Source organism: Trichoderma asperellum, chromosome 5 (assembly GCF_020647865.1).
Source record: "Trichoderma asperellum chromosome 5, complete sequence".
In the NCBI taxonomy this organism is placed as follows: Eukaryota; Fungi; Ascomycota; class Sordariomycetes; order Hypocreales; family Hypocreaceae; genus Trichoderma; species Trichoderma asperellum.
Window position 1 is genome coordinate 2,306,879 of NC_089419.1, and position 24,047 is coordinate 2,330,925.

The 24,047-nt window shown below is 49.8% G+C and overlaps 7 protein-coding genes across 7 annotated transcripts; 1 reads left to right on the plus strand and 6 right to left on the minus strand.

Annotated features, from left to right (window-relative positions):
• Positions 1-1,374: 1,374 nt before the first annotated feature.
• TrAFT101_008922 (uncharacterized protein) lies at positions 1,375-1,902 on the minus strand (the record flags this gene model as incomplete). Its single annotated transcript, XM_024899919.1, has 3 exons — positions 1,375-1,583; positions 1,677-1,800; positions 1,870-1,902. The coding sequence occupies 3 exons, from the start codon at positions 1,900-1,902 to the stop codon at positions 1,375-1,377; spliced, it is 366 nt and encodes a 121-aa protein (XP_024761652.1).
• A 485-nt stretch (positions 1,903-2,387) lies between these two features.
• Positions 2,388-5,208, minus strand: TrAFT101_008923 (uncharacterized protein; the record flags this gene model as incomplete). Its single annotated transcript, XM_024906504.1, has 2 exons — positions 2,388-3,181; positions 3,264-5,208. 2 exons carry the CDS (start codon positions 5,206-5,208, stop codon positions 2,388-2,390), a joined length of 2,739 nt encoding a protein of 912 aa, XP_024761651.1.
• A 2,931-nt stretch (positions 5,209-8,139) lies between these two features.
• Positions 8,140-9,764, minus strand: TrAFT101_008924 (uncharacterized protein). Its single transcript, XM_024907890.2, has 2 exons — positions 9,505-9,764; positions 8,140-9,437 (listed from the first exon to the last, which is right to left on the minus strand). The coding sequence occupies exons 1-2, from the start codon at positions 9,585-9,587 to the stop codon at positions 8,441-8,443; spliced, it is 1,080 nt and encodes a 359-aa protein (XP_024761650.1). The 5' UTR covers positions 9,588-9,764; the 3' UTR covers positions 8,140-8,440.
• A 1,343-nt stretch (positions 9,765-11,107) lies between these two features.
• On the plus strand, positions 11,108-12,802 carry TrAFT101_008925 (uncharacterized protein). Its single transcript, XM_024906503.2, has 2 exons — positions 11,108-11,815; positions 11,917-12,802. The coding sequence occupies exons 1-2, from the start codon at positions 11,352-11,354 to the stop codon at positions 12,344-12,346; spliced, it is 894 nt and encodes a 297-aa protein (XP_024761649.1). The 5' UTR covers positions 11,108-11,351; the 3' UTR covers positions 12,347-12,802.
• A 60-nt stretch (positions 12,803-12,862) lies between these two features.
• TrAFT101_008926 (uncharacterized protein) lies at positions 12,863-16,902 on the minus strand. The gene is made up of 7 exons (XM_066128470.1): positions 15,884-16,902; positions 15,700-15,833; positions 15,548-15,636; positions 14,592-15,467; positions 14,213-14,510; positions 14,021-14,150; positions 12,863-13,953 (listed from the first exon to the last, which is right to left on the minus strand). The coding sequence occupies exons 1-7, from the start codon at positions 16,717-16,719 to the stop codon at positions 13,110-13,112; spliced, it is 3,207 nt and encodes a 1,068-aa protein (XP_065984589.1). The 5' UTR covers positions 16,720-16,902; the 3' UTR covers positions 12,863-13,109.
• A 396-nt stretch (positions 16,903-17,298) lies between these two features.
• On the minus strand, positions 17,299-18,244 carry TrAFT101_008927 (uncharacterized protein; the record flags this gene model as incomplete). Its single annotated transcript, XM_024910944.2, has 2 exons — positions 17,299-18,136; positions 18,219-18,244. The coding sequence occupies 2 exons, from the start codon at positions 18,242-18,244 to the stop codon at positions 17,299-17,301; spliced, it is 864 nt and encodes a 287-aa protein (XP_024761647.1).
• Positions 18,245-19,874: 1,630 nt separating this feature from the next.
• On the minus strand, positions 19,875-21,886 carry TrAFT101_008928 (uncharacterized protein; the record flags this gene model as incomplete). Its single annotated transcript, XM_024903688.1, has 3 exons — positions 19,875-20,529; positions 20,585-20,953; positions 21,045-21,886. 3 exons carry the CDS (start codon positions 21,884-21,886, stop codon positions 19,875-19,877), a joined length of 1,866 nt encoding a protein of 621 aa, XP_024761646.1.
• Between the last annotated feature and the right edge of the window lie 2,161 nt (positions 21,887-24,047).

The following is a 24,047-nucleotide window of genomic DNA, read 5'->3' on the forward strand; positions in this document are numbered from 1 at the left end:
GTATGCTCATTGGCATGAATTTCATCGCCGAGTATGGTATCGACCGTATCATCACACAATACGATGGTAGCAACGCCAGTTGTTGGTGCCTACACGTACCTAGCACTACTACCTACTTATACCAGGAGTTACTGTAGTAGAAATAGCCGATGTCCATGTAGTGGAAATCGCAGAGGCGGTGGAAATACCATAGGTATCTATCTAGTAGTGGTAGTGGTAGTAGGAGTGGTAGTCTCAATCCAAGGTCCGTCTTCTACATCTATGCTCTGCTTCTTGCGCTTTAACAGCTCGCAATCGTTTGCATATCATACTTTAGAGCATTTGCTTCATCTAATCTCAAACACTAGATCTAGATATTTTCTTTTTCTATGCCCCTGGATCAATGAACTGTACTCCCCCCTGAAGTTTTGCTTTTTTTAATGGTCTGCCTCAAGATGACATTATGTTTAGACTAGAGTTCTTGGTATTAGCGTACTGCTTTAGGCTATTCTCTTTCAACTAATAAAGATAAATGTACATAATGGCCGAATTATTTAACATGGTTTGACGGCGAATCGCGCAACGGTATTCTAATCTTAATTGGGAGCATGAGAGGCATGGGTACGAGGCACAGACACTGATCTAAAGATGGCTAGGCGTTCCTGTTTCACTCCTGTTATTTACTTATTTTTTTTTTTTTAATTTTTTTTTGGTCCTGTTATAATAGTAGGTTGGTCTGGTAGCACTCAACCTTGACTTCATTACTCTTTATGCACCGTCTGGTGACTAAAATTAGCGTAGTGCCTGGTTATATCGCTTGAATTCAGCTACGCTAGAGATTTGAGGTTGTAGCCTCATTACATACTATATACATACACATATGTATGCTCTGAATATGACGCCTTTTACGGCCAAGCCCTCTTCACATAAACTCCCTTCTGCATGATTCCTGCTCAAGAATTGCTTCGTGGATACTAATTGTCCTCCACCATAAGATGAAGCGGAGTCCCCGCCAAATCAGGGAGAGATATGCTGAGACTCGAAATGCCATTGGTGCCAGTTCCTCTCGCATGCATGGTTTTCATGGTGAGCTTATTTAGCGTCGAAAGCTTCTCCATCATTAGAAAGAAGTTTGACGTTGACATGATTGCTGATTAAATGACGTTCCAACGATAACGGCCGTATAGGCCGTGATTAAAGCCATGACTCGAAGCATATCGGTGTGCTTCCTCCAATGCCAGTCCCAGTAACTAACAATTAGTAAATCGGCCGAGAAGACATTATTTCAATCTGTTCTTACCTTTTTCTCCCCTTCTTCAAACTGTTTCATACACACATACAAACGTAGAAGAAAACCAGGCTTCTTATAAGAAAAGCATGGAAAATAAACGAAAACTACTTTTTCGTCTTACTCTTCTTCGCGCCACTGGTCCGACTACTACTCCCCGCCGCAGCCTCTTTGTCTGCCTTCATGCCATCTACATATGCCTTCATGATCCCATGCAGATCCGGATTCTTCCGCGCCAGTAAGAGCACGTCGTCTGTGGTGACGGTCGTCCTGCCAGCATGATTACAGAACGTTTCTAGATCAATGGCGACATTTTCTGTGAAATAAAAAACGTAAATGTGAGTCTCTTCTCTTTCTCTCCATCTACATGTAGATAGAATCTGATAGCCTCGATCAAAGTTTTACGTACCAATTTGTGCCCACACCATTTCTGTCAAAGCACCGATAAACTGGGGTGTCGCATTGCGGTTGCGTTTCAGAGATTCTTCATCGACGATTTGGCCTATGGCGTACCAGAGGGCGGATTTGAGGCGCTGGGATCCTGCAGTGAGCTTGCTTGGTTCATCCGTGTGAGAGGGGCATAGTCATTCCTCTAATCTTACCTCGCGATCATCCTCAGGTGTGGTATCGGCCATTTTTATTCAAAAATCAGAAAAGGTACAATTCTGGACGGAGAGAAGGACGAGGTTTTGCGAGTAAATGTAATGAGGGATGAGAATGAATGTCACAAGTAAAAGCGCGTCGCGGGGCTGCGGCTGCACTAACGTCCATTAGGCGCTAAATTGATGGACGCTAGTAAGACACCTCCAGGAGTGGCATCATTTACTGAAAGTCGACGATTTCTTCAGGCAATAGCACGTCCCAATCACATCCGATGGCATTTATCCAAATCAGTGCTGCTGTATTTGCTTCATCATGGTCATAGCTTCGTGTTGGTATTTAATTTAACACCCATACATCGCGTGCATTATATCCTATCCTAAAGTGCCCATCCCTTGAATCCAAATGATCCCATATAGGCGCCGCAGTCATAATGGTATAAGTAAACAACAGATTGCAAACATAGTTCTATAAGATTCGAACAGCCTCAGAACAACCCCCTTCTAGTGCTATATTCCGTCTATGTGATTTGAGTGGGCTTCTTCTTGTAGAGCGACAGGCGGTTACCTGCGCCGCAGTACTCAAGATCGTTGCCGCTGCAGAGCATGTTGCAGTCGGACGCGGGAGCCACCAAAGAAGACGCAGCAAGAGTGTTTCCACAGTAACATTCGCTGCCGTACTCGGTGCCAAAGTATGTGAAATCATCGCAGAACGTGGCACAGGCTTCATTCGACATGGTACCTGTAGCGCTGGCAGAACCAGTCAGGGCACGGGTGCCGTTGCCCTCTGTTTGGCAGCCGACAAATACAAAGTCGCCGGCGGCAGCGGGCTGTTCAGGCGAGCCACCAGTAATGTTAGGATTTATATAAAGTTCAAGGCGATTGCTGGCTCCACAGTATTCGAACTGGTTGCCAGCGCAGGGCATGTTACAATCAGCCAGAGGGGCAGTTCCGCTGGTGCTCTCGAGGAAGCTACCGCAATAGCACTCATCACCATATTCAGTGCCAAAGTACCTATAGTTTGAGCAGAACTTGGCACAAGCCTCGTTTGTCATGCTCTCTGAGAGGGTAGCATCCTGGCCCAGAGCGCGAACACCTTGACCCTCCGTCCAGCAACCCACCAGTGTATACGGACCAACAGTGGGCTCATGAGTCAAGGTACCAGTGGGAGAAGGAGGCTGAGTGACAGTGGTAGAATAGAGTTCAAGGCGATTGCCGGCACCGCAAAATTCACTGGCGTCACCAGCGCAGACCATGTTGCACTGGTCGATAGGAGCCGCCTCACTGCTCTTAGCAAGCGTATTGCCACAATAACCTGAGTTGTACATGTGTTAGCTGAGAAGGAGATTTCAAAAGAAAAGTGAGAAAAGAAAAATTGCAGGATAAGAGACACTCACATTCTCGACCGTATTCAGTTCCCCAGTAGACGTAGCTACTGCAGTAGTCCATGCAGCTTTCCAACGTCATCGAGTCATTGGCGTACGAGTTGCCGCTTAGAGCACGCACGGCATCACCCTCCGTCCAGCAAGAGACCATCACATATCCTCCGACCGTAGGGCGGTGAGTGGGAGCAGCAACTGTCGTGGTGGGAGGCACTGTTGTAGGAGGTACCGTCGTGGGTGGCTCAGAGGTAATCGGCTCGCTGGTTGCAGGCTCAGATGTAGGCGCAGCAGAAGTGGTGGCCGGAAGAGTTGGGATGCTCGTTGAGCCAACAGATCCTGAATCGCCGCCATTGCATGTGGCAGGATTGGCGAAAGCACGGCAAGTGCCACCGATGCCGGTAAGAGCCTTGAAGCTATCGGACTGGTCGCCGCTTATGACATCGACGTATCCTTCGTAAGCTAGGCCGCCTTGAATAGTGTAATCGACGTTGAATAAAGTATACGGTCCGACACACTGTCCTTTTTGGAGGTCGAGGGTGGTATTCTGCAGGAGAGGAACGGGGCTAGTAGTTTGAGGAGTCTTGTACCAGATTCTGGCCTGCGCACCCTGGCTAAGGCGGTCGTTACGAACAGCAGCCACAGCAGTCAGAGCTCCAGAGGATCCAAGAACGCAGCTCTGGGGAGCCTGGAAGACGATTGCATCCTGGATTGGGTACTCTTGGCCGTTGTTGTCGTACAAGTCCTTGGTACCATCAGCGTTGTTGACAGTAATGGTAAAGGACGAGATACCCGACGTGGCAAGGATGTTAGCCGCAATGGGATAGAAGTTGAAGGTATCGTCGAAGCCTTGGCTAACACCCTGAACGGTGGCCGTTACAACACAAGAACTGAGGCCACAATCAGTAGTGCCCTTGCGGTTCTTGTAAGTGATGGATACACTGGATATGCTGTTCTGGGCAAGGCCGGTGGTCTTGACGCGGATGTAGCCCGTGAGTTGAAGAGTGCTGCCGCCATTGATGAGTGTCAGCTGCATGTTTACAGGCTTAATCTTGTAGGGCACAATGGGGTCGGACAGCTTGACGCTCGGAGGAACAACTTCAATCATTTTTTGCAGCACAGTCTTGCAAACAGAGGTGAAGTTATTGGCATCGGCCAAAGCCTCCATAGTCTGGTTACCATCGGCATTGAATACTTTGAAGTCGGAATTCATGCCAAGCTTGACTGAGGGGCCGACAACAAGAGGGTTTGTGGTGTTTCCAGATAGGTATTCAGTTACGACTTTGTTGTCGAAAACAGCATCAGTCGAGTCAAGACTCCCCTCGCCATCGACACCAGACCCGCTAGGAACAAGAGTGGGAAATTCGGTGTTGTGAACACCACCGAGAGTGTGACCACAGGCAGTGACCTGGATCATTTCCTGGGTGTTGAAGCCCATACGAGAAAATTGCTGCTGAAAGGTAAAGACTGAGTTTTGGGGCTGAGGCACGCCCACGGGTCCCGCCTGGGTGGCATCTATTCGGCCGACGCGAATTGGAACAGCAGGGCCACCGCAAGAGCGAACGGATGTATAGACACCCAAGGCAATCAAATCAGCCAAGGAAGATCGAGGAGAGAGATACGGGGCCATGAACTCCAGCGTCGTTTTGTGGCCAGGGCCGGTGTTTTCGCCATCGTTTAGCTCATACTGAAGCGAGGCGTCGAGGCCACCAATGCCAAAGAAAGTGTTTGCCGTGGACATGTCGTGGAAGCCGACACGGAGCCACTCGGCAGCGTTCTGTCGGCCTGGGCCCGAAGCCTCGTTGGAGCATGGGCTCACGGTGTCGGCAAATTTGCGTGCGCGGAACGACTGAAGCTGGGTCATAATCTCCTCAATCTCGTCTATCGCGTTTGGCCATGTGGGATCAGCACGAGCTGAGCCAGCCAGGCCGAGGAGGCCCAACAGAGCAGTTGTCGACTTCATGACGGGAGGAACTGAGGTTTTGCAACTCAGATTTCTTTGCTTCTGTCGACGATGTCAAACTGGTCCAAACCAATGACAATAAGAGGAATAGGGAGTATGGAGAAGACAGCAGAGTATCAACAACAGCGAAGCTCAAGGAGTGTTGTTGTGTGGCCTTCCTCTATCGACACACACACGCACACAAGCGAGTGTGGATGGCCTCAAATCCCAAACAAACGCGTGGGCAGACTCATGTCTTTATGAAGAGAGAACGAGAAGGAGAAGGAGAGGAATAGTAGAAAAAAAAAAGTCCATGGCAGAGTTTGCCGAAGAGAGGGGGGTGAGGCTGCAGCAGAGTCGTGCGATGGATGCTGCAGCTCTGCCGTCTGTCGTCCATGGCGTCGTATAGCCTCACAGCGTCGTCGAGAAGCTCGCAGACACCACTGCAACGCTACGGCGCCGCAAAGGCCCTGGTCCCTGGTCCTCAGCCCGGAGTGGCGGGATCGAGGCCATCGATTGGAGAGATGCTGACCGCAAGGGCTGGCTTGTTCAGGTGGTTCTCGTATTTTTGGCAGCCGACCTGCATTAGCCACGCCGACAGAAGGCCCTCATGCCATTGCTTGGGCGGCCACCGCAAATTAACGTGCATCGTGCGCTGGGAACAAAGGATAATCCACCCCGCAGAGACTGCTGGCCCAGCTTTTTGGCTTCTGACCCGAGCCATTTCTTATTTGTTTGTTTCCAATTTTGCTTTTATCTTCTCTTTGACAGTCCCTGCGGGCTGAAAAGACAAACCACACTCACTCACACTCACGGCTTTTCCCCCCGCCCCCGCCGTGCCGCACCCTTGCCTGCCCAGCCAGTGGCATGTGGGTGTTTTGTACGCAGCACAGTCGCAATATTGCCTTCTGGGCCGCCTCGATAGCCGCGGATGCGCTGTTGGTCGGGCAGGATGGCGGCGTGCTGGCAGCTGAAAGATGGTGCTGATGCTGCACATGGCGCCAGCTAATGCTGCTGCTACTATTGCTTGGCCGGCCAGGGCTGGCATTCCCTTTTGTCATTGAAGTGGCTTCCTTGGCGGCATAGACGAGATGAAGCAGCAGAAAACGAGTCCACCCGCACACACTGCATGCCGCATACCGAACCAATCTTGGCAATGGGGGCGGCACCATCTACAGGATTAGCAGACTTCTCTCTTGTCTCACGGTTTGTTGATGTGCTTCTCCAAAATGTCCAATCCCGCTTGATCCGTTGGCCCACTGCTGCTACCTTATTCAGGTCCCGCGACCGTCGAGCGGGCGGCTAATACTGTTGGCGTTATCAAGGCTCTTAGAGGGCTAGCAGGATCGGATATAGCACCAGCATTAACCGGATCGGCGAGTAGCCCAAATGCTCGCCAGGGGCCTGCTTGATACTCTCGGAAGCCAGCCGTAGCGCAAACTTTCAAGCCCAGGGATGGAGTGCCGAGTGCTAGTGATGGTCAGCTACTACTGCTAGTTGGTAGTAGCTTTATCATCTGGTGACTCCCTGCTCGTGAGCTGTGCCGAAGGCCACCTGGAGGAAATTACTGCGGCTACACACGACAAGTACATACAAGAGCCGTTCCGACTTGGCTGTTGCGGTTATGGTTCTAGTTCTACCATGGACCTAATATTGCCGTGGTAACACAGACAACAAATCGCTGACTGACTGGTCACTCATGGCTCTTGAATCACACCCTCAAGAAAGTTTGGGCTCGTCTATTTGCCTGTCCAGCTAGACGAGATTGGTGATACTGTATGGGGGTTCGCCGCTACGCCAGCAGTGCCATGAGACCACATGGAAGCAGAAGTGGGAGAAAAAGAGAAGGGAGAAGGAATGGGGAGAAAAAAAAAGAAAAAGAAAAAAAAGTCCAAGTGCTGCAGCCAATTTCGTGAATGCCTCGTATCCCGGCCTTCGATCAATCCTTTGCGACCACTGCATATGCAGTGGATCGTGAGCAGTAATTTATCCGCGCGTGGCTGCCTTGGAGGGCAGATTGTTGCTGCAGCTTCCCAATATCTATGGAGTAATATCTGCACTTCGTCTGCACTCCAGCGGCTTTTTGGACGCAGCCCATGACGGATTGGGTCCCGAGTCCATCCAGCAGTGAGCCAATAAGCGGCTGGCTTTTCAATCATATGCAGGTCAGTCGCAGATACGGACGGATGCTGACAATAGGCTTTCAGACTGGCTGTCTTGGTATTTTGGTCCCGACTCCACCCAGCCCCGAAACAATGTCGAGGAGTCCACTCCAAAGCATCTTCGATGTGTGGCATAGCAGATGATTTGTTCTCGGCTGCTGGTTGTTTTCACATCTTCTTCTTCGGGAGTCAATACGTATCAACCATGGCCGAATGAGGTGCACATGGGATTTAGATATGCGTCACTTTACAATGGGCAGAGCGGCTGGTTTCCTAGACTAGGACAGCACCACGATTGTTTCCAAGGAGACCCGTTTTCCTGCATCGGGGCAGCCAGCGAGCCGTAGTTCGGCCACACCACTTCCGCCTTCACGAGCAATCGTTCGGCCAGATCCCGGCCGTCCGCGGGCCATCGCCACAGGATTGAGCAAGAGTTCTCTTTATACTATGCAGCTTCATCAGCCCTGCTATACCACCATGCAGTTCACAATGCAACGTATGTGATGAGTCTATTGAACAGCATGCAGGCTCGGCCTCCTTTTCAACAAGAAAGAGAGTCGAGAACCACGAACCCCCACATTACTACAAGTGCTTCTCAACTTCACGCACCTTGAGTCTTGAGAGTCGACCTGCATGGTCCGTTTGTTTGGCCCATAGAGGTGCCGAGATGCCGGTGCCAAGGTCCTCGTCTACATCAGCCTCACAGTTTGGAGGGTCGCCAAATACCTACCAGACCTAGATGATTTGGCTAGCATACTATATTTCCCGAATATAGATCGTTGAGACAACGCACACGTCAAAATAAATGAAAAATGACCATAATCAATTATTGCTTTCCCTTTTCGCCTTTCTTCGACTTTATCCGCGAGACATGCTCAGCTGAGTAATTATCATCCCACGGAGGATTCCGGACGCTTTAATGACAATAGTAGTTGATGTTACTAACAACGAAATAGGCATTTTCAGCCATGTCTAAATTTATACTTGTCAAATCTCCGGTTTAACACCTTCTTGTGTCTTACTCTCCCCTGTTTAGCGTGTAGTCTAGATCTATGTTTCTATCATCTCCTTCTCGTTTCCTTCTAGCTTTATTAGCTCAAATGTGCAGATGAAAGGGTTGCGGTATAGTGTTGTAGTATTTCGTAGGAAATATTGGCTCCTCCGCATATCACAAGGACAACCACACTATTTTTGTTGAGACCGGGAACCAATTCCTTCAGCTTGCCACCGTATACCACCGCAGGACAAACCGAGCACGACAACTCGACAAGGAAGCGCTCTTCGCTAGCGAACCGCTTACTTGCGGCAATGGCTTCGGCATCGGAGACTACAACCGTCGAGACCTGTTCGCGGAGGCCATATTCAAAGGCCTTTTTGCAGACCGTCCTGGCACCTAGAGTGGTGGCGAGGCTTGTGATGGCAGGTAGGGTTACAAGCTCGCGCTTTTGGACAGCCTGGTAAAGGGAGTCGGCACCTAATGTTTCAACAGCAACGACTCGGGTCTTTTGCATGGAGAGGTCGTCGAGGCCCTGCATCAGGCCAGAGAAGAGGCCGCCTCCACCCACGCTGCAGACGATGGCGTCGACGTTCTCTATGCGTGCTGTCGGATCATCGTCTGATTTTCCATCAATGGATATCGGGTAGTGTCTGGTCATGGTGGGAATTTGTCTCGCAATCTCCTTCGAGATGGTTGCGTTGCCGTCCCAGATCTCTTGGGCGTTAAAGGGAGGCACATAGATGGCAACCTCACCCTTTGCTCGGGCTTCCTCCATGAGAGTGCCCGTCAAATACTCGTCGGCCTCTTGCCACGATGCCCCTATTTGGATAACGTCTGTAGCGCCGGCTTGCCGCAGCTTGTCCATCATATATACTGAAGTAGACATGGGAACGACAATAGTGGCTCGGCACCCCAGGGTGATGGCGGCATGGACACAGGCCAGCCCGGCGTTTCCACCGGATGAGCAGTAGAAGTGAGTCTTGCTGGGATCCGCCCCTTGCTCAGCGAGCTTGGCTACCATGTAGTTGCCTATGCCGCGGGACTTGAATGACCCTGAGGGCTGGAGGTTTTCCAGTTTGAGGAAGACATTGCTGATGCGACGTTAGCGCCTTGCTCTGATAAGAGGCATTGACCATGGAATTAATCATGTCTCCTTACCAGCCAGCTATTTCTGAGAGGGTTGTGGATTTGATGAGCGGCGTTTCGATATAGGGGACTTTGGAACGGATTTCGGATCCCATGGCTCCTAATTACCTGCTTGTTGATGCCCGATATAGATTGATGGAACCCCAATTGGCACAGCTTTCAGGTAGAAATATAGAGTGATGGTGAGAACAGGAGCACTATTGAGAACGAGACGGTATCTTGAAAGTTTTCTTTTTACTCTTGTTTTTCCCTTCTTTATAAAGTAGGTATATATGGGTGATTATACATAGTTTACCTTAAATACCATGGAGGATAGTAGTCGGCATATTTTGCATATTTTTGCACTACTGCTAGTGAGGGGCCGACCCCGGAGAATCGCTTAGAACGTTCTGCCGCACCGCTTTTATTGTCGTTCCGTAGTCATTTTTGCCAGCCCTTCGGTTTACATACGCCTTTCCGTGTCAAAGTGTTTTGGATCCAGGCAGCAGAGTTGAAGAGACTGTCCAGAGTATCCGATGCATAGACTAGGCTATGTCGTACACACTTTCTGACTACGGTACAGTGAGATTAGATGTTTCTCTTTCTTCTCTTCTCCTCTTTTATTTTTATTCTTATTTATTTATACTTCTCCATTGGGCCTTGTTCTGCAATCGATCGGCATCCCCTTGATGATGCTCGCTACTACTGGGGGGTGGCGAACAAATGAGCATCATCGCGCATGTCTTGCCCTTGCAGGTAAGATCTTCGCGCAACGTGGTTGAAATGTCTTGTCTCGCAGCCCATTTGCCAGTCGAGACAAGTTCAATCAGGTACATGCGATTATACAAGGCACCCAGCTCCAGCAAATCCCCCATTTTTCATCTTCACCCATCATTTACCTCGTCGAAGCCACGCATTCGTCACCTACACAGTGGCCTACTTGTGCTTTTTTAGTGCTGAGGTAGCTGGAAGATTGGCTTTAGACTCATGCCCAGTAGAAAGGCCTCCAACTGTCTACCCTCTTCGGAGAATCTGCACCCGCGCCACATTACCCAGTAGTTTTCGTTTAGTCTGGCAATTCCTCACAGTTGAGCTGAGCCGGAAGATGGCGATGCTCTGCCCAGCAGCTGCACAGCCACCATCACCTCTAGGCTTTGTCTTAAGATAGATAGACTTCTGAACTTTGCTTGCTTGAGCACCCCAAGGATTGGAGACACGGCTGAAATATAGTAACTGCATGTAAGATTAGTATCGCTAATCTTCTAATCCATGTTGACAACCTCAATAAATCAAACTCTTCATCCATCTCTGTGGAAAGCAAAGCGAAGAAAACCTCTCATCAACCAGCGTAAGGAGAGGTACCCATCCTCCACCGGGCTTGTACCCCAAAAGTCGCCTCTCATAGCGTCCTGCAGCCAAAACCAGCCAAGGCCAGCCGCAGCAACCCGCGAGGTACCGCCTCAGCCACAGTGCCGGTACGCCGCCCACTAACCTTAATTGAGTACGTCATCCTGTGACGACTTTGGCCCCGCCACAAGCATGTGAGTGCGTCCGGAAAAAGGTTGGTGACAAGGTGAATGAATGAATGGATGAGAGATGATCGCACATTCTTTGTTGCGGTTCTGTATTTTTACTTTTCAATCTTCATCCACCCACTGACTCGCCTTTTTCCCTCGCTTGTTGCATGTTTTACTGAGCTCTCCACCGTCCGGCCTTTCATTAATCCTGGGCCTTCCAAACAGTTTTCTTTCCTCTTTACCGCCTATGATCCTCTAGCAGAGAGTTACACCTGACATACATCTCTCACACCACCAAATTCCAAATTCCTTTTCATACCCTCTCTCAGCATCTCAACTCGCACAAACCTTGACACATCCATCATGGGTGCCAGAACAGGCTTCGGCCTCAAATTCCTTCAGTGGTTCTTCCGCGGCATACAGTTCTGCTGCAGCGCCATCATCCTCGCCATCTACTCGTACTTCCTCGCAACGCTACACAACCACAACCTCCCCATCGCCACCAGTCTACGAGCCGTCGAGGGCATCTCGGGAGCTGGCACTCTGTACACTGGTTTGGCACTGCTTATGCTGTGCTGCCTTGCCGGCCACACTTTGACCGCTTTCTTGGCCGTTGTGCTTGACATCGCCTTCATCGGCGCCTACATTTACGTTGCCGTCGCCAACAAGAATGGCGCCGGCAGCTGCACCGGTGTCCTGGATACACCTTTTGGAAAAGGCCAGTCGTCAAGCACGGTTGAAGCGAATAGTGGCTTCACCAAGCTGCCCAGCTTCCACACCGCCTGCAGGCTGCAGAGTGCATCTCTGGCTGTTGCCATCATTGCAATGTAAGTTGTGATTTCAATAAGCCAGCATCTCTCCCTCCTCCCCCTTCTCCAGAATACGAAGTCCAGGGCAAAAAAAAAAAACAAACTAACATCTTCTCTAGCATCTTCTTCGTCTTCTCCATCCTTATGGAGTTTGCTCTGACTCGCCACCACCAGAAGGAAAAGCGCTACGGCCCTAGTCCCCAGAACGACTACACCTCTGGCTCTGGCCGCCGCAAGACCGGTGGCTTCTTTGGACGCTTCTTCGGCCGCGCCAACAAGGCCGATCCCATTGAAGAGGGCAACATGCTTCCCCAGCACACCCTACCAGACCAGCTCAATGCCGACGACATCGACAGCCCTTACAAGCACACCGATGGCTACAACAAGTACGAGTCTGGCTATGGCTACACCGGCGTCACCGGCCCCACCACAAACACGGCATACATGGGTGCTGGTGGCTATGTGGCTCCACACGGCACGGCTGGCTACGGGCAGCAGCAAAATCCATACCACTACGACGATGGCGTGTATGACAGTTCTCACCATTAAAAGCCAATTTATAAATCGTACCATTAGTAGTGTATCATCCCTTCAAGGGAAACTTATCCCGCAATGTTACACTACTTGGTACTGATGGGTGAAAAAGACGAAAGCAGAAATGTCTTACAAGAAAGCGAAGAAAACAAGAGAAAAAAAATTGGTAAAAAGACAAAGAAAACGAGACAGGAAGAGAAACAGAAGCTACTGTATGAATGTACGATAGCAACTCAGAGGAAGAAGTAATACCCTTTGTTTATGCGTGATTAACGAGACATATGGCCTGGGAGAAGGACTGTATAACCACCTGGAACGAAATACTATCAAATGTTATTCTAGAAATAGCCTCATAAGTGGGCAGAGAAAAAACACCGCAGAGGGTTATGACTCGTCACCTCGTATTAATAAGTAATATCATGACAATTCAAGTCTAAATAAATTTGGAAAAAAAAAAATTAAACATCCTGGCAGCCATTCTTTCAACTCGTGATACGCACATGTTCATCACTGGAAGTCAAGTTGCAGTAACGCATTTTATAGTATATAAGATAGTTTCATTTAAACTCGCTCAGCTATAAAAAAAAAGGCGAGGAAAGGAAACAAACATTCATGCCCACGCTCCACGAAGCGAGCCGTACCTGTCCTTAAAACACCTGCCCGTTTTCTATCAACTTAGTTAATGCCGCAATGTATGCTGGTTCCTGTCACACGCTTAATATCTCTCGCACACTCTCATAAGAAAAAAGAAAAAGAAAGGCTTTGCCATCGCTTTCCGTCAACCCCAAGTCGACTCCGCATGATCCATCTCACTCATAGTATCATCAGCATTGAGCATCAAATCCGTCCAGTTCAGGTCCACCTTCTCCAGCTCTCTTGAGAAAAAGTCCTGCTCCTCCCTCATCGCAATGCGAATGTCCGCCGCAATCTTCTCGGGATATCTCCGCACATTCAGCCAGTGCGTCAAGCTCCGGAGGGCCTGCTCCAGGGGTAGCGCCGAGTCCACCTCGGCGTCGATGTCGCTACCTGCAAGCCACTCGTCGCGGAGCTCGGGCCGGCAGTGGAGATACACTGCTGTGATGACGCGCATGTTGGACTGCCTCCACTTACGGCCACAGTACGGTACCTGGCCCTTGAAGAGCTTGAGCGTGTATAGTCGAAGCTCAGGCTGGGGAACCCGGAGGGACTTCTTAAGGATGGTGGATGATTTGTACTGCACAAGCAAGAGGTTGCGGTGCGCCTTGTTCTTGCAGATCTTTTGCATCACCCTGAGGTAGTTGATCAGAGAGAAGAAATTCCTCCTGGAGAAGTCGGTAATGGGCTCCAGCGGAAGAGAGCTAAGAGGCAAACCCATCTCGTCGACTTCTGGCCTCATTGGGACGGGGTCCTCCCCGTTGACTGCTATATCCTCCATCTGGTCCACTGCTGGTTCCTCCAGCTCTCGCTGTCTCTTAATAGGCGGTGGTGCTGCGTCATCTTCGCTGTCTTCTCCTTCTGGATTCCCCACCTTGTTTTCCTCTTCACCATGAGCGTTTTCTTCGTCTACATCTTCCCCCTCATTCTCGAGATCGCTCTCAGTCTTGTCCTTAAACTTTGACCGAATGTTGCAGAATTGGAAGAAGCTGCCCGAGTAGTAAGTAAGATGAAACATAGCTATCAGTGCATCTTACAGATGAGGGTGGTTCTTACCTGTTTTCAACATGGTCCATCTTGCTGTCAACTACTTGTTGAATATCTTGATGTGCGAAGAGCTTGAGAACCAAGGGAAGATAGTTGGAGTCTAGTAAAAGCTGAGTCAAATATTCAAATTTGAGCACATCTAAATATTCAAACCATTGTTAGCTTATTAGTTCTTAATAAACGGTGTCTAAGATCACTTACGTGAGAGTCTAAGCCACTTCAGTAGAAGTAGAAGAATGGCTGTCATAGCCTTTGAAGTAATCTCTCGTGTCCGAGTAGCATCAATCTCTTCAGGAGTCGGCTCTCCTTCTTGATCGGGTTGGCTTTGTCCATCCATACCCCTCTGTGATCCAGGGCCGCCGTTCATGCCAGGGTTGTTTGCCCTACTGGTCATGCCTGCCATCTGATTTTGCTGCTGGGTCACAATAGCCGTGACATTAACAAGAATTGGACGAAGCAAAACGATCACAATAGACTGAAGATGAGGCAAGGCGTTGGCCTAGAAGAGAAGATTTGGGTGTTAGTTCTTGGATCAGCAAGGGGAAGAGTGGAGCAACCAAGCAGCCATGGGCACTCTTACATAGAATCGTTCCACCGCAAGGAGCCGTTGTTTGTCTCGCTCGCTCAGCTTCTCCGGGCAAGGTCCCAAGTCAACCTCAGGACCTGGACATGATCGTTCCTTCTTTTTCTTCTCCTTATTATCTTCTACTCTCAGTTCGCGCAAGACTTCCTTTTCCTCCAGCGTGAGCTCGCTAAGATCAAGGTCCTCAATGTCATCGTTTTCATCATCATCTCCGTCATCATCCGTCTCCCAGCCGCGTTCAAACTTGAGAAATCGCTCTCGCTCTTCCCAGAGTTGACGGGTCGCTCGGGTCATCCGAACGCGTGACGAGAACAGCTGCCCTGCTTCGAGGATCGATGCGGGAATATCGCTCCCCTCCCATTTCCTAGAGACCAGAGGGTTGCCATATCCAGCGCCACCCTTCCCGCCAGCACTATTACTGGTGGCATCAAGAGGAGGATACATGAAGGGAAAGTTTTGGTTGGTTTGGTAGTTTTGTTTCTTGCCTCCCTTTCCACTAACGCCCGGGGACGGCGGAGGCGATGGAGCCGGGGTGGCAATGTGCACCGGCTGATTGAGGATAGATGCTCCTCCCATCTGCATGTTAGTCGGCTGTGTGATGATTCCATTGGAACCATTTCGGGTCATTATATTAGGCAGAGGTGGTAGAAGCGACGGGTTATCAGCCTCTAGAGGTATTAATGGCTGTGGTGGAACATAGGCAGGATATTTCGACGTGATTTCCTGGCGAAAGACGTGGTAGTCTAGGGGGTTTGCTGTGATGGTGTCTTTGTTCTTGTCTCCAGCTAACTCGCTGGTGGCCTCCTTGATCCGGTCAAGGTCATCAGTACCACCAAATACAAGGAGAATCGACTTCCAAAACAGCAAAAATATCTGTATCAATTTGTTAGAGTATGCCCTGACCGCGTACTTACATAGGATCAAAAGAGGATATAAAGCTCAAGGGACTTTACCTGAGTATGGGGCATTGTATTTTGCTCGTCCCATCTGAGTTTGGAAATCGCCAGCATCAGAAAGTCAACCAGTGAGGGGTTCAGTTCAACTAGTCATCTCTTGTTAGCAACGCTCGCGGGAATCAAAGTCGCAAATATCCGTCTGTACATACGCAATTTTCCGTAAGTAGGAGACATTTCTTCAGGATCATTTAATGTCTCTTGAACAGCAATGTACATGATTGTCAAGAGATTCATCAACTCGTCCTGAGCATCTTGAGCGCTTGCCTGTTGAATATCGCCAGACCTATCCACGTTAGACTGCACCTAATGTTTTCAAGCACTCGCGGCTCATACCAGTGAATCTCAAAGACGTTCCTCAGCGCTCCCCAAACGACCGAGAGGCCATCCAGCGACGTCAAACATGTGACTCCCGCCTTTATTGCTTGCAGCTGCGAGATGCTTGCAATAGATCGACTCGTCTCATCCGTCGCGTGCGGCATGGCCGTATCTCCCCATCTACCCAGGACCAGGTACATAATCTTGCCAATCGAGGTTGCTCTCAACGCCGCATCGTTTGACTGCACACCCGCAATGGCAGCCTGTATAAATTTTGCTCTTGTGTCGTGGTCTGCATCGTCCCAGCCAAGCTTGCCGCCCGACTTCTGACTCCAGTGCCACTCAAAGGCCTTCTGAGCCGCGTTAAGACGCACCCACTGCCAAAACTGGTACACGAACCACTCGTCTATCTCTTCGGCATGCGGACCCATGTCTGTGTAGACAAAATCGTATGCCGCAGGCTCGGCAGAGTTGACTCCGGCCACGATGCGCCTCAGCTGCATCAGGGAGAGAGAGTCGGTGGGGGCATGTTGTGGTATCGGTGCTCCGCGGCTCATATTACTGTTATTAAAATTATTGCTGCTGCTTGACGAAGCGGGAGGCGCTGCCGAGTTATAGCCTGCACCACCGCCCTGCATAGCGTTCGAATATCGTTGCGATTGCTGTTGAGACTGTTGAAGGGGGACTCTGGCAGACGAAAGTGGCGGCAGCATTGGAGCTGAAGAGGGCTCCGCCGAATCGTCAATCGCGGAATCATCCGGCGAGAACTCGATGGGCTCCTGTGTCGCGTCATTGGAAGCCTCGTTGGAAGCCCCCTGGGCCGTTTTCGCTGAAGACCACAAACTATTCATCATGAGGTGGGCTTTCGATGGGACGTGGCGGTTTCTCGATCTATGCAGCGCATTGCGGGGTCTCGCCAAAGATTCTTCTCCAGGGGGTTTAGTTAATCCATAAGGACGGTGATATATAGTTACCAGAATGCAAAGTAGAAAGATGGTCGCTAGGCAGATGCTATCGCGCGTTGATACTGGTCATGTGCAGGTGATGATGAGATGCTGCAGCTCCAGAATCAAAGGAACTTTGTAGCTTTCTGATAAGGTGGTGCTTCTGCTGGAGGGGCGCTGGTCCGGAGCTCGCAGCGCAGCTCCAATTGGCTGGGCGACCCCTCATGTCCCCTGAGGTACTGCGGTACTGCTTTGCTGGGGCTGGGCGGGCCAAGCGCTACAACAACAGCGAAGTGTTTCCATGGTTTGGTTTATGGCGCTCAAGCACGGCCTCGGTAGTAGGCATATCATGTAATAGCAGATGGGGGAAAGAATCAGTCAAGAAAAGTCTCACCATTTCGTAGACTTTTGAAAATATAATTCTATAATTTGCAATATATACCAAACTGTTCTTATGTATGCATTTTATATACAAGTGTTTCGCTCCTCTTACTCTTCAGCGTCTGACATGTCCTCGTCCGATTCACCGCCAGCCTCACCACCTCCCCCTTTCTCAGTCTTCTTCTTCGCTCTTCTCCTCAATTTTTTCAGCCGATTCAATCTCTTCTTCTTATCCTTAATGTGCTCCTCCTTCTCAGCCATCTTCTGCTTCGCCGCTTCCTCAGCCTGCGCCTTTGCCCTCGCCTTGATCCTCATCGCGACTCTACGCTTCTTCCCCGGCCGCTTCCTCTTCGCCGGCTGGTCATCCTCAACGTGAGCCACGGTTTCTCCTTTTTGTCGGCCAGCTTTTCGGGTTACTTTGATGGTTTGGACTCTCCAAGGGAGCTCAAGACCCCACGCCCTCCCTTTCGATCGCTCAATGACGTCTTCGCCGCTCACGGCTGCCATCTCATATTGCTGCTTCTTCTCAGGCGACAAATCCGTGACCAGGTAGTATGATAACGGCCGCCCCCAAATCATTTTGCCTTCTACGACTCTGTTGGTGTTTTCAAGAACAACCTGTGGCGCCGGACCAGCCGCGCTGAATAGTCGGAAAGCATAAACCTCATCTTCGTCTTCGCCGTCTTCTTTGACTTGAGAGCCTTCAGCTGGCGTCTTTGGCTCGCTTTCTTCATCAGAGTCGAGCTCTTCATCTTCCTTCTTTCCAACAACCTGAGGCTTTGTGACCACCGGTAAAGTAATCTGAGGTTTCGGTGCACTAAAGGCACTCTCATCCAGCCCAAGGGATCTGGCGATTTGCGCATTGAGCCGTGCCTCCAGCTCGGCATCGGGTTCGCTCTCACTCCATGAAGACTCATCCGATGCTTGTAAATCTTCTCGGCGAACTCTAGTTGACTAATTAGCCTACAAACATCTACAAGAAGCAAATATGCAAGTAATAGAGAGGGAGAGATGAGAGCAGCTCATACCTCTTCGCATCAGGGACCTCAAACATGGTGATTCGTTTCCAGTATGACAGGGCAAAAGTTTTTTCCCCCTCCGTCCAATCCCGAGTCTGCTAAATTTAGACGTGCCCCAATCGCCTATTATGAGATACAAAGGTCCAAGAAAAAAAAAGTGAGATGAAACAAATAGGTATAATCCAATTAGCGTCACGCCTCGGGAAAACGTCAACGCTCAATTAACTAAATCCAAGCCAACATAAAGCGAAACTGCAGACAGAAATGTGTCGCTGTCTTTGAAGGTTGGCTTATCTTATCAAAGGTGCCGAGCATGTCCATATGTACCCAGGTACCCCCTACGCTGCTACTAACGTAAAGTACAGCCAGCCTTTGGCGTACTTTGTACTAGGGGGCACCCAACTCCAAGTACAGATGCCTCCCACACATAGCAGCAACAATACATTGTACCTCTTTATATGGCAGCAATTAAGCACTCCACGCAGCATTCTGCACACATCCAATTCCATACGTATCTATTTCTAGATTCAGCTCCTATCTCTCTAGAGTCTAGACCAAGGCCCCGGAATCCTCCCCAACGGTCACGAAAAGAAGAAGCAGCCAGGAACACCCCCCCGCTTACAAGGGAATATGGAATATGACGAGGAATCAACACCTTTGGCCCCCACGCCCGGAAACCAGCGCAGGAGCAACAGCAAAAAGAGAACAGAAACTTGACATACTATGTAATCCTTCTTTAATCTATTTTGAATTTATCCTTTCCAATGCCGTGCCCTCGCTCGAAAGGAGTAAGCAACTGAGCCTCGCCAGTTCTGCATGCTACACAACGTACATGTTTATATTAGCCTAGGGTCACATCTCATGCAGCCCTGCATAGAGCGTGCAGTAGACAATTCACGCAAATTAATCAAGGCACAGAATAGAGAGAGGCTTTTTCCGCGTGGCCTTCTTCCTCTTTCTTTTTTCCCCCTAATTTAGCCCAGGCACTTGGTGACTGCAATCACTTCGAATAATGCATCACATAATTTGTCATAGAACAAAAGTGCCATTGGCAGGTATCTCGTGTATAACCTATTGCCGTCCAATCAGAGCTCTTCAAGAAAAGCGCTCATCTCGCTAACAGAAAAAAAAAAGAAGCAATCAAAATCAACTATCAGCCCATCACAAGTCGCCATTGTGGGTGGTATCTTTGTATTGTAAAGTACCTGAACCACAACTTCGTCCCAACGGACCCAATAACCAAGTTTGACCTTAACGCCATAACAGATTAATCATATTTTTAGCCACCTTTCCAACCAACTGCCCGTCCAAAATCCAAATGTTTGCCTAAATGTATAAGCATACATACACACATGCACCTACACGAACACGAACACGTATGTGTATCTGTGTATCTGTGTATCTGTGTATCTGTGTATCTGTATGTATATATGCATAAAGTATGTACATAGGTAAGCATAGATAAATCCGTGAAATAAAGCCTCCATAGCATTTGTTGCCTATTTGCGCCGTAGAATCAAAGTGTTCATTGCACACATGTCCCAGTCCATCCTGGATAAATAAAAATCCCTAGTAATTTACAACCGAAAGAAACGACAAAAACAAAGGATACTCTGTAGCTGCCTGCCGAAATTGCCTCACACTTAATCATGATGCTGCAAGTACCTAGCTTGCAGTCCATGAATAATTATGCATGTGCTCAAACGACCCGCGAGATTCAGGCTTCGCTGAAGATCCAGTTGTTGTCCCCGCCTTATAGGAGTCATGGGAGAATGGATATGGTCTCGCATCAGTTGTATTATAAGCTGTAGTGGAGCTGTTCTCGCCGGCGACGGTGCTAGACCAGGCTTGTGATGACGAATAGTATTCCCTTGAAGAGGTTGATCCTTGCGTCGTAGATCCGTACCGGTACTCGGGCGATTCGCTATTGTTCACGGAGTTGGTTGCATGAACAGACTGCTGGCCGCTATGTCTCGGACTCTTGTTTGGTCGGCCGTTTTCAACATATCTAGGGATGCTCAAAGCGCTATCCTGGCCGCTCACTGCTGGTGTGCTAGCTGGCAGCTGGGATCCGGAAGTTTGCTGTTGTACATAGGTATACTGCCCACGAGCCGATGGTTGCTGCTCAAGTGGCAAGGATGATATCGTTGATTGAAGTGGCAGCTCTTGGGGATCTGAAGTAAAGGTCGACGCGGTAGGCATGGAAACTTTAGAATACGTATCAGCGCCCATCGTTGCCGCTGAGTAGCTTCCTGGGCCAGATGAGGCGACTTGAGAGATAGACGTGCTGCTACTACTAGCACTCCAAGTTGGATATGGGCTTGACATTCTGTTAGCTCACTCGGAAAATAACCCAGTCGCAATTTAAAACTTACTTGGCAGGTCTCATTGAACCCAGCTGTCCGCTCCCGGGGACCTTGGGAGCGCTAAAGGTAAAGTTCGAGCGTGGTACCTGTAAATCCACACTTCTCTTGAGCTCTTGTGGCTTTACACTTAATGCGCCAGCGACAACTCCCAAGCCGGTTTCTACCAAGGCTTGGCCCCTTGAGCCAGCGCTTGATCCCAGCAGGGGGATCTCTCTGCGGGCTTGGAAGTTGCGCGGGCTGCGGCCGCGCACTACAACTGGGGCAGTGGTGGATTCTGTCAGGACAACTTTGGAGCTGTCAGACAAGGTTCCAAACACTTTAAGGTGAAGCACAAAGTGCTGTTGAAGCTCCTTTCGTCGACCGTTGTTTGCAGTAGCACTGTTACCTAATGTCAGATCTCTGTTCCAAGATGAGAAAAAATGGAGGGAAACTGGATTTCGGTAAGAATTCGAGAGGTAAGTAAACATACATTCTGAACTGGAGTCGGCGCCAGCCGATAGGATAAACGGCGTAGTCTCCTTCAGGCTCAGATCCGTCATCTTGGAAGGGAATCAACGGGAGGGCGGCAGGTTCTTGATCCGGGCTTTGGTTAATTTCAGGGGCATTAGGTGGAGGAGTTTTCCATGGAATGACGATGAGGCGGACGGGGTTGCCATCAACAGACTCAATAGCAGATATGGCGACCTCCATGCTTGTCACCAGTAGGGTCTCGTTGCTCTCGTTGACGACAGAGAGTTGTCCTCTGGGGGTGATCAAAGAACCACTAATTTGAAACAGATTCCTTCTGTAGCAAGTTAATTCGGGTTGTAAGGCAGTCCCGTCGCTGGCAGTCGATGGCATCTCAGAAAGAAAGAACATGCCATGAAGCTGGGCGGATAATTCCAGTTGCTGCATTCGGCCTTGTTGATCCACGATGGTATGCTTATCCTGTGTTCGCCGAAAAGCCAGCAGTTTATGATCTTGATTCACCGTCAATCGAGAGCCGTCATCTCGCAAGTCCTGAACGATTTCCTGATATGCGGCCGGTTCAGTTTGCGAGAAGGGCCTCTTGAGGCTGGGGTAGCTATGCTGAGCAGACAGGCTCGATTGAGAGTGACGGTCATACGCAACGGATTCTTCTTGAGGATACCGTCCATAGGTGTAGGACTGGTCATGGCCACTGCGAGGGCGCCCTGGGAGAGGGGACGCCGAAGCTGAGCTATGAAAGCCAGAGTCCATTGTTGCTGTTCCGAGTCTGTTGGCCAAGTGAGCGGAACCGTTGTAGGTGGACCAGAAATTCGAATGAGCAGGCTCTCCTCTGAGGTCTGACATGGTTACTGGATATGCCGTTGCTGTCATCATGGGCGCATATCCCTCTTTGCTTTTACGCTCGCTGAGGAAACCGTGATGAGTCTTGCTACGCTGACTGATGGAGTTCAGGGGCTGATGTCGCGGCGGATAAAGGATCAAGTGAGTGAAATGGCTCTTGATATATTTCGCCACTCGGGAGCAAACTGCTTCACAACTCCTTCAAAGAGAGGCGAGTGTACAACGTACAACGATAGATATTATTGAAGGATGAAGTTGAGAAGAGAACAGGATATAAAGGATGATAAATAAGAGGTGAGCCCATAAATAATAGACTGGCGGCAGATGATGGAGGGGAGTGGTTGGTAGATTTAAAAGGCCCGGCACTGGACCGGGAGTGGGATATCGATCCTATTATTACTCACAGCCGAGTACCTGTATGTATGGATGTATGTATGCGCATGTGCGCGCATGTGTGTGTCTATAAAGACAGCTCGATGAGCAGAACGGGCTTGCGGGCAGGCACTTCCGGTGAGGGCCGCCGCCGCCTTGCACCCCAGTACGGGACCTAAGATGGCCTTCTGTCTACGGAGAGGGCCCAGGGACGCTGGTCCACTCCGGACTAAGACCCATGCTCTCTTCACAAGCAAAAGGACTCGAGTGAGGCTAAGTGGAATAATGATTCGGACTCTTTGACACAAGCGCCAGCCAGGCGCAGCGGACTTGCAAGAAAATAGCCCATTGAGTCCCCACGCATGCAGCCATTCTTGGAAGGAGGACGGGGGGGGGAGTACGTCGCGGCAATGAGAGGGGTCGAACTCGGATCTCGTTCATCAGACGCTTGAAGAGGATCCCCAGGATTCCCTGCAAGTCTTTGGACTGACGTCCGGTGGGCAAGCGGTGCATGCCTGAAATTCATGCTGGAGAGCACAAGCATCGTCGGCCTTTTTTACCCATTTCATTCGTTTATCATACCCAGGGGGTGTGTGGGTGGGTATCTGAATTTTTTCTTCTTCTGCTTCCTTTGCTTTGATGCCTCATTATTACCTGTTTATGCAGCCTCTGATCTCTTGCATTTTTTTTTTGTCTTTGGCTTTGTTCCTCTGTCAAGAGATGAGACCCGAGAAGTGGGTAGAGTACTGATCGCTTTTTCTAACCTCTCTCCGCTTGGTCATCGCTGATGGACCGCCTCGACCGCCTCTCCATGCGGCGCGAGACATGCTCAAAAATCTTGTCCAGTGGCGCTGCAAACCAATCTCCCAATACGCCGAGGAAATACACAAGTTAGGTAATATTGGTGGAGGACCACGAGAGGAAATTAAGAACCAAGGCCGAAAAAAAAAAGGCCGAGCGATGATTCTACCATTGATCAAAACCCAATCTTGATTCTCCCTTATTTCGAGGTGAACGTGCCTGTTTCACAGTACACGCCCCCTTCTTCCTGACAATGTCCGCCTGCCTTCGATTTTGCATACAGGTACGGAGCACAGCAAAGAAGACATACTTGTAGGCGCATTCGGGGGCTTTTTGTTGATGGTCCATGCTGACCCTGCTAGCACTCGATGGTATGTATCGTAGTAGCAATTCGCGTGTTATTGTAACGTGTGGTAGGTATTGCATGTATGGAGTAAACGTGGGCGCCCATCAATCTCACCAGCGCTCGTTCAAAGCGTCCTTCGCATGAGATTTCTGTCTTCCTCTACTACTACCCAAAAAAGGCCCACTAGCCTTTGCATATACCGAGTGGTAGGCGTGGAGACGGTTCTGCCGAGACGTGCACCAGGGGTGCTGATGACTGGCGCAGCGACTTGTATATACACGGTCGTTACCCGGCTCGGCATGGTAGAAAAGCTAAGTTGACGAGCCAGGGTATGGTGGAGAGCGCCCTGCTCATCTCAAAGACGAGATTCTCATAAGCCGCTGAAGGATGCGCTCCGGAACCTAGCGAACCAGTATTGGTGCTTGTGCAGTCAGAGGCAGAATACTCCGAAGCCAAGGTTAATCTGGGCTAATTGAATAGTTTCTAGAAGACGCTGGTGGAGGTGGGAGAATAAGACGCAAAATGTGTCTCACTGACTAGGGATCACGACGCTGCTCCTTGCTTCGTACAGTGCTCCACGGACAACCACCGGCTTCGAGCCAAGACGCAGACAGCCATGTGCAAAGACAAGAGAGGACTGCTCCG

Coding starts and splice junctions, on each gene's coding strand:
- TrAFT101_008924 (XM_024907890.2), bottom strand. CDS start 9,587: ATGGGATCCGAAATCCGTTCCAAAGTCCCCTATATCGAAACGCCGCTC. Junction 9,438..9,504: donor CTCTCAGAAATAGCTGGCTG/GTAAGGAGACAT, acceptor ACGTCGCATCAG/CAATGTCTTCCTCAAACTGG.
- TrAFT101_008925 (XM_024906503.2), top strand. CDS start 11,352: ATGGGTGCCAGAACAGGCTTCGGCCTCAAATTCCTTCAGTGGTTCTTC. Junction 11,816..11,916: donor GCTGTTGCCATCATTGCAAT/GTAAGTTGTGAT, acceptor CATCTTCTCTAG/CATCTTCTTCGTCTTCTCCA.
- TrAFT101_008926 (XM_066128470.1), bottom strand. CDS start 16,719: ATGATGAATAGTTTGTGGTCTTCAGCGAAAACGGCCCAGGGGGCTTCC. Junction 15,637..15,699: donor TCCTACTTACGGAAAATTGC/GTATGTACAGAC, acceptor AGAGATGACTAG/TTGAACTGAACCCCTCACTG. Junction 14,151..14,212: donor GAAGTGGCTTAGACTCTCAC/GTAAGTGATCTT, acceptor TTGAATATTTAG/ATGTGCTCAAATTTGAATAT.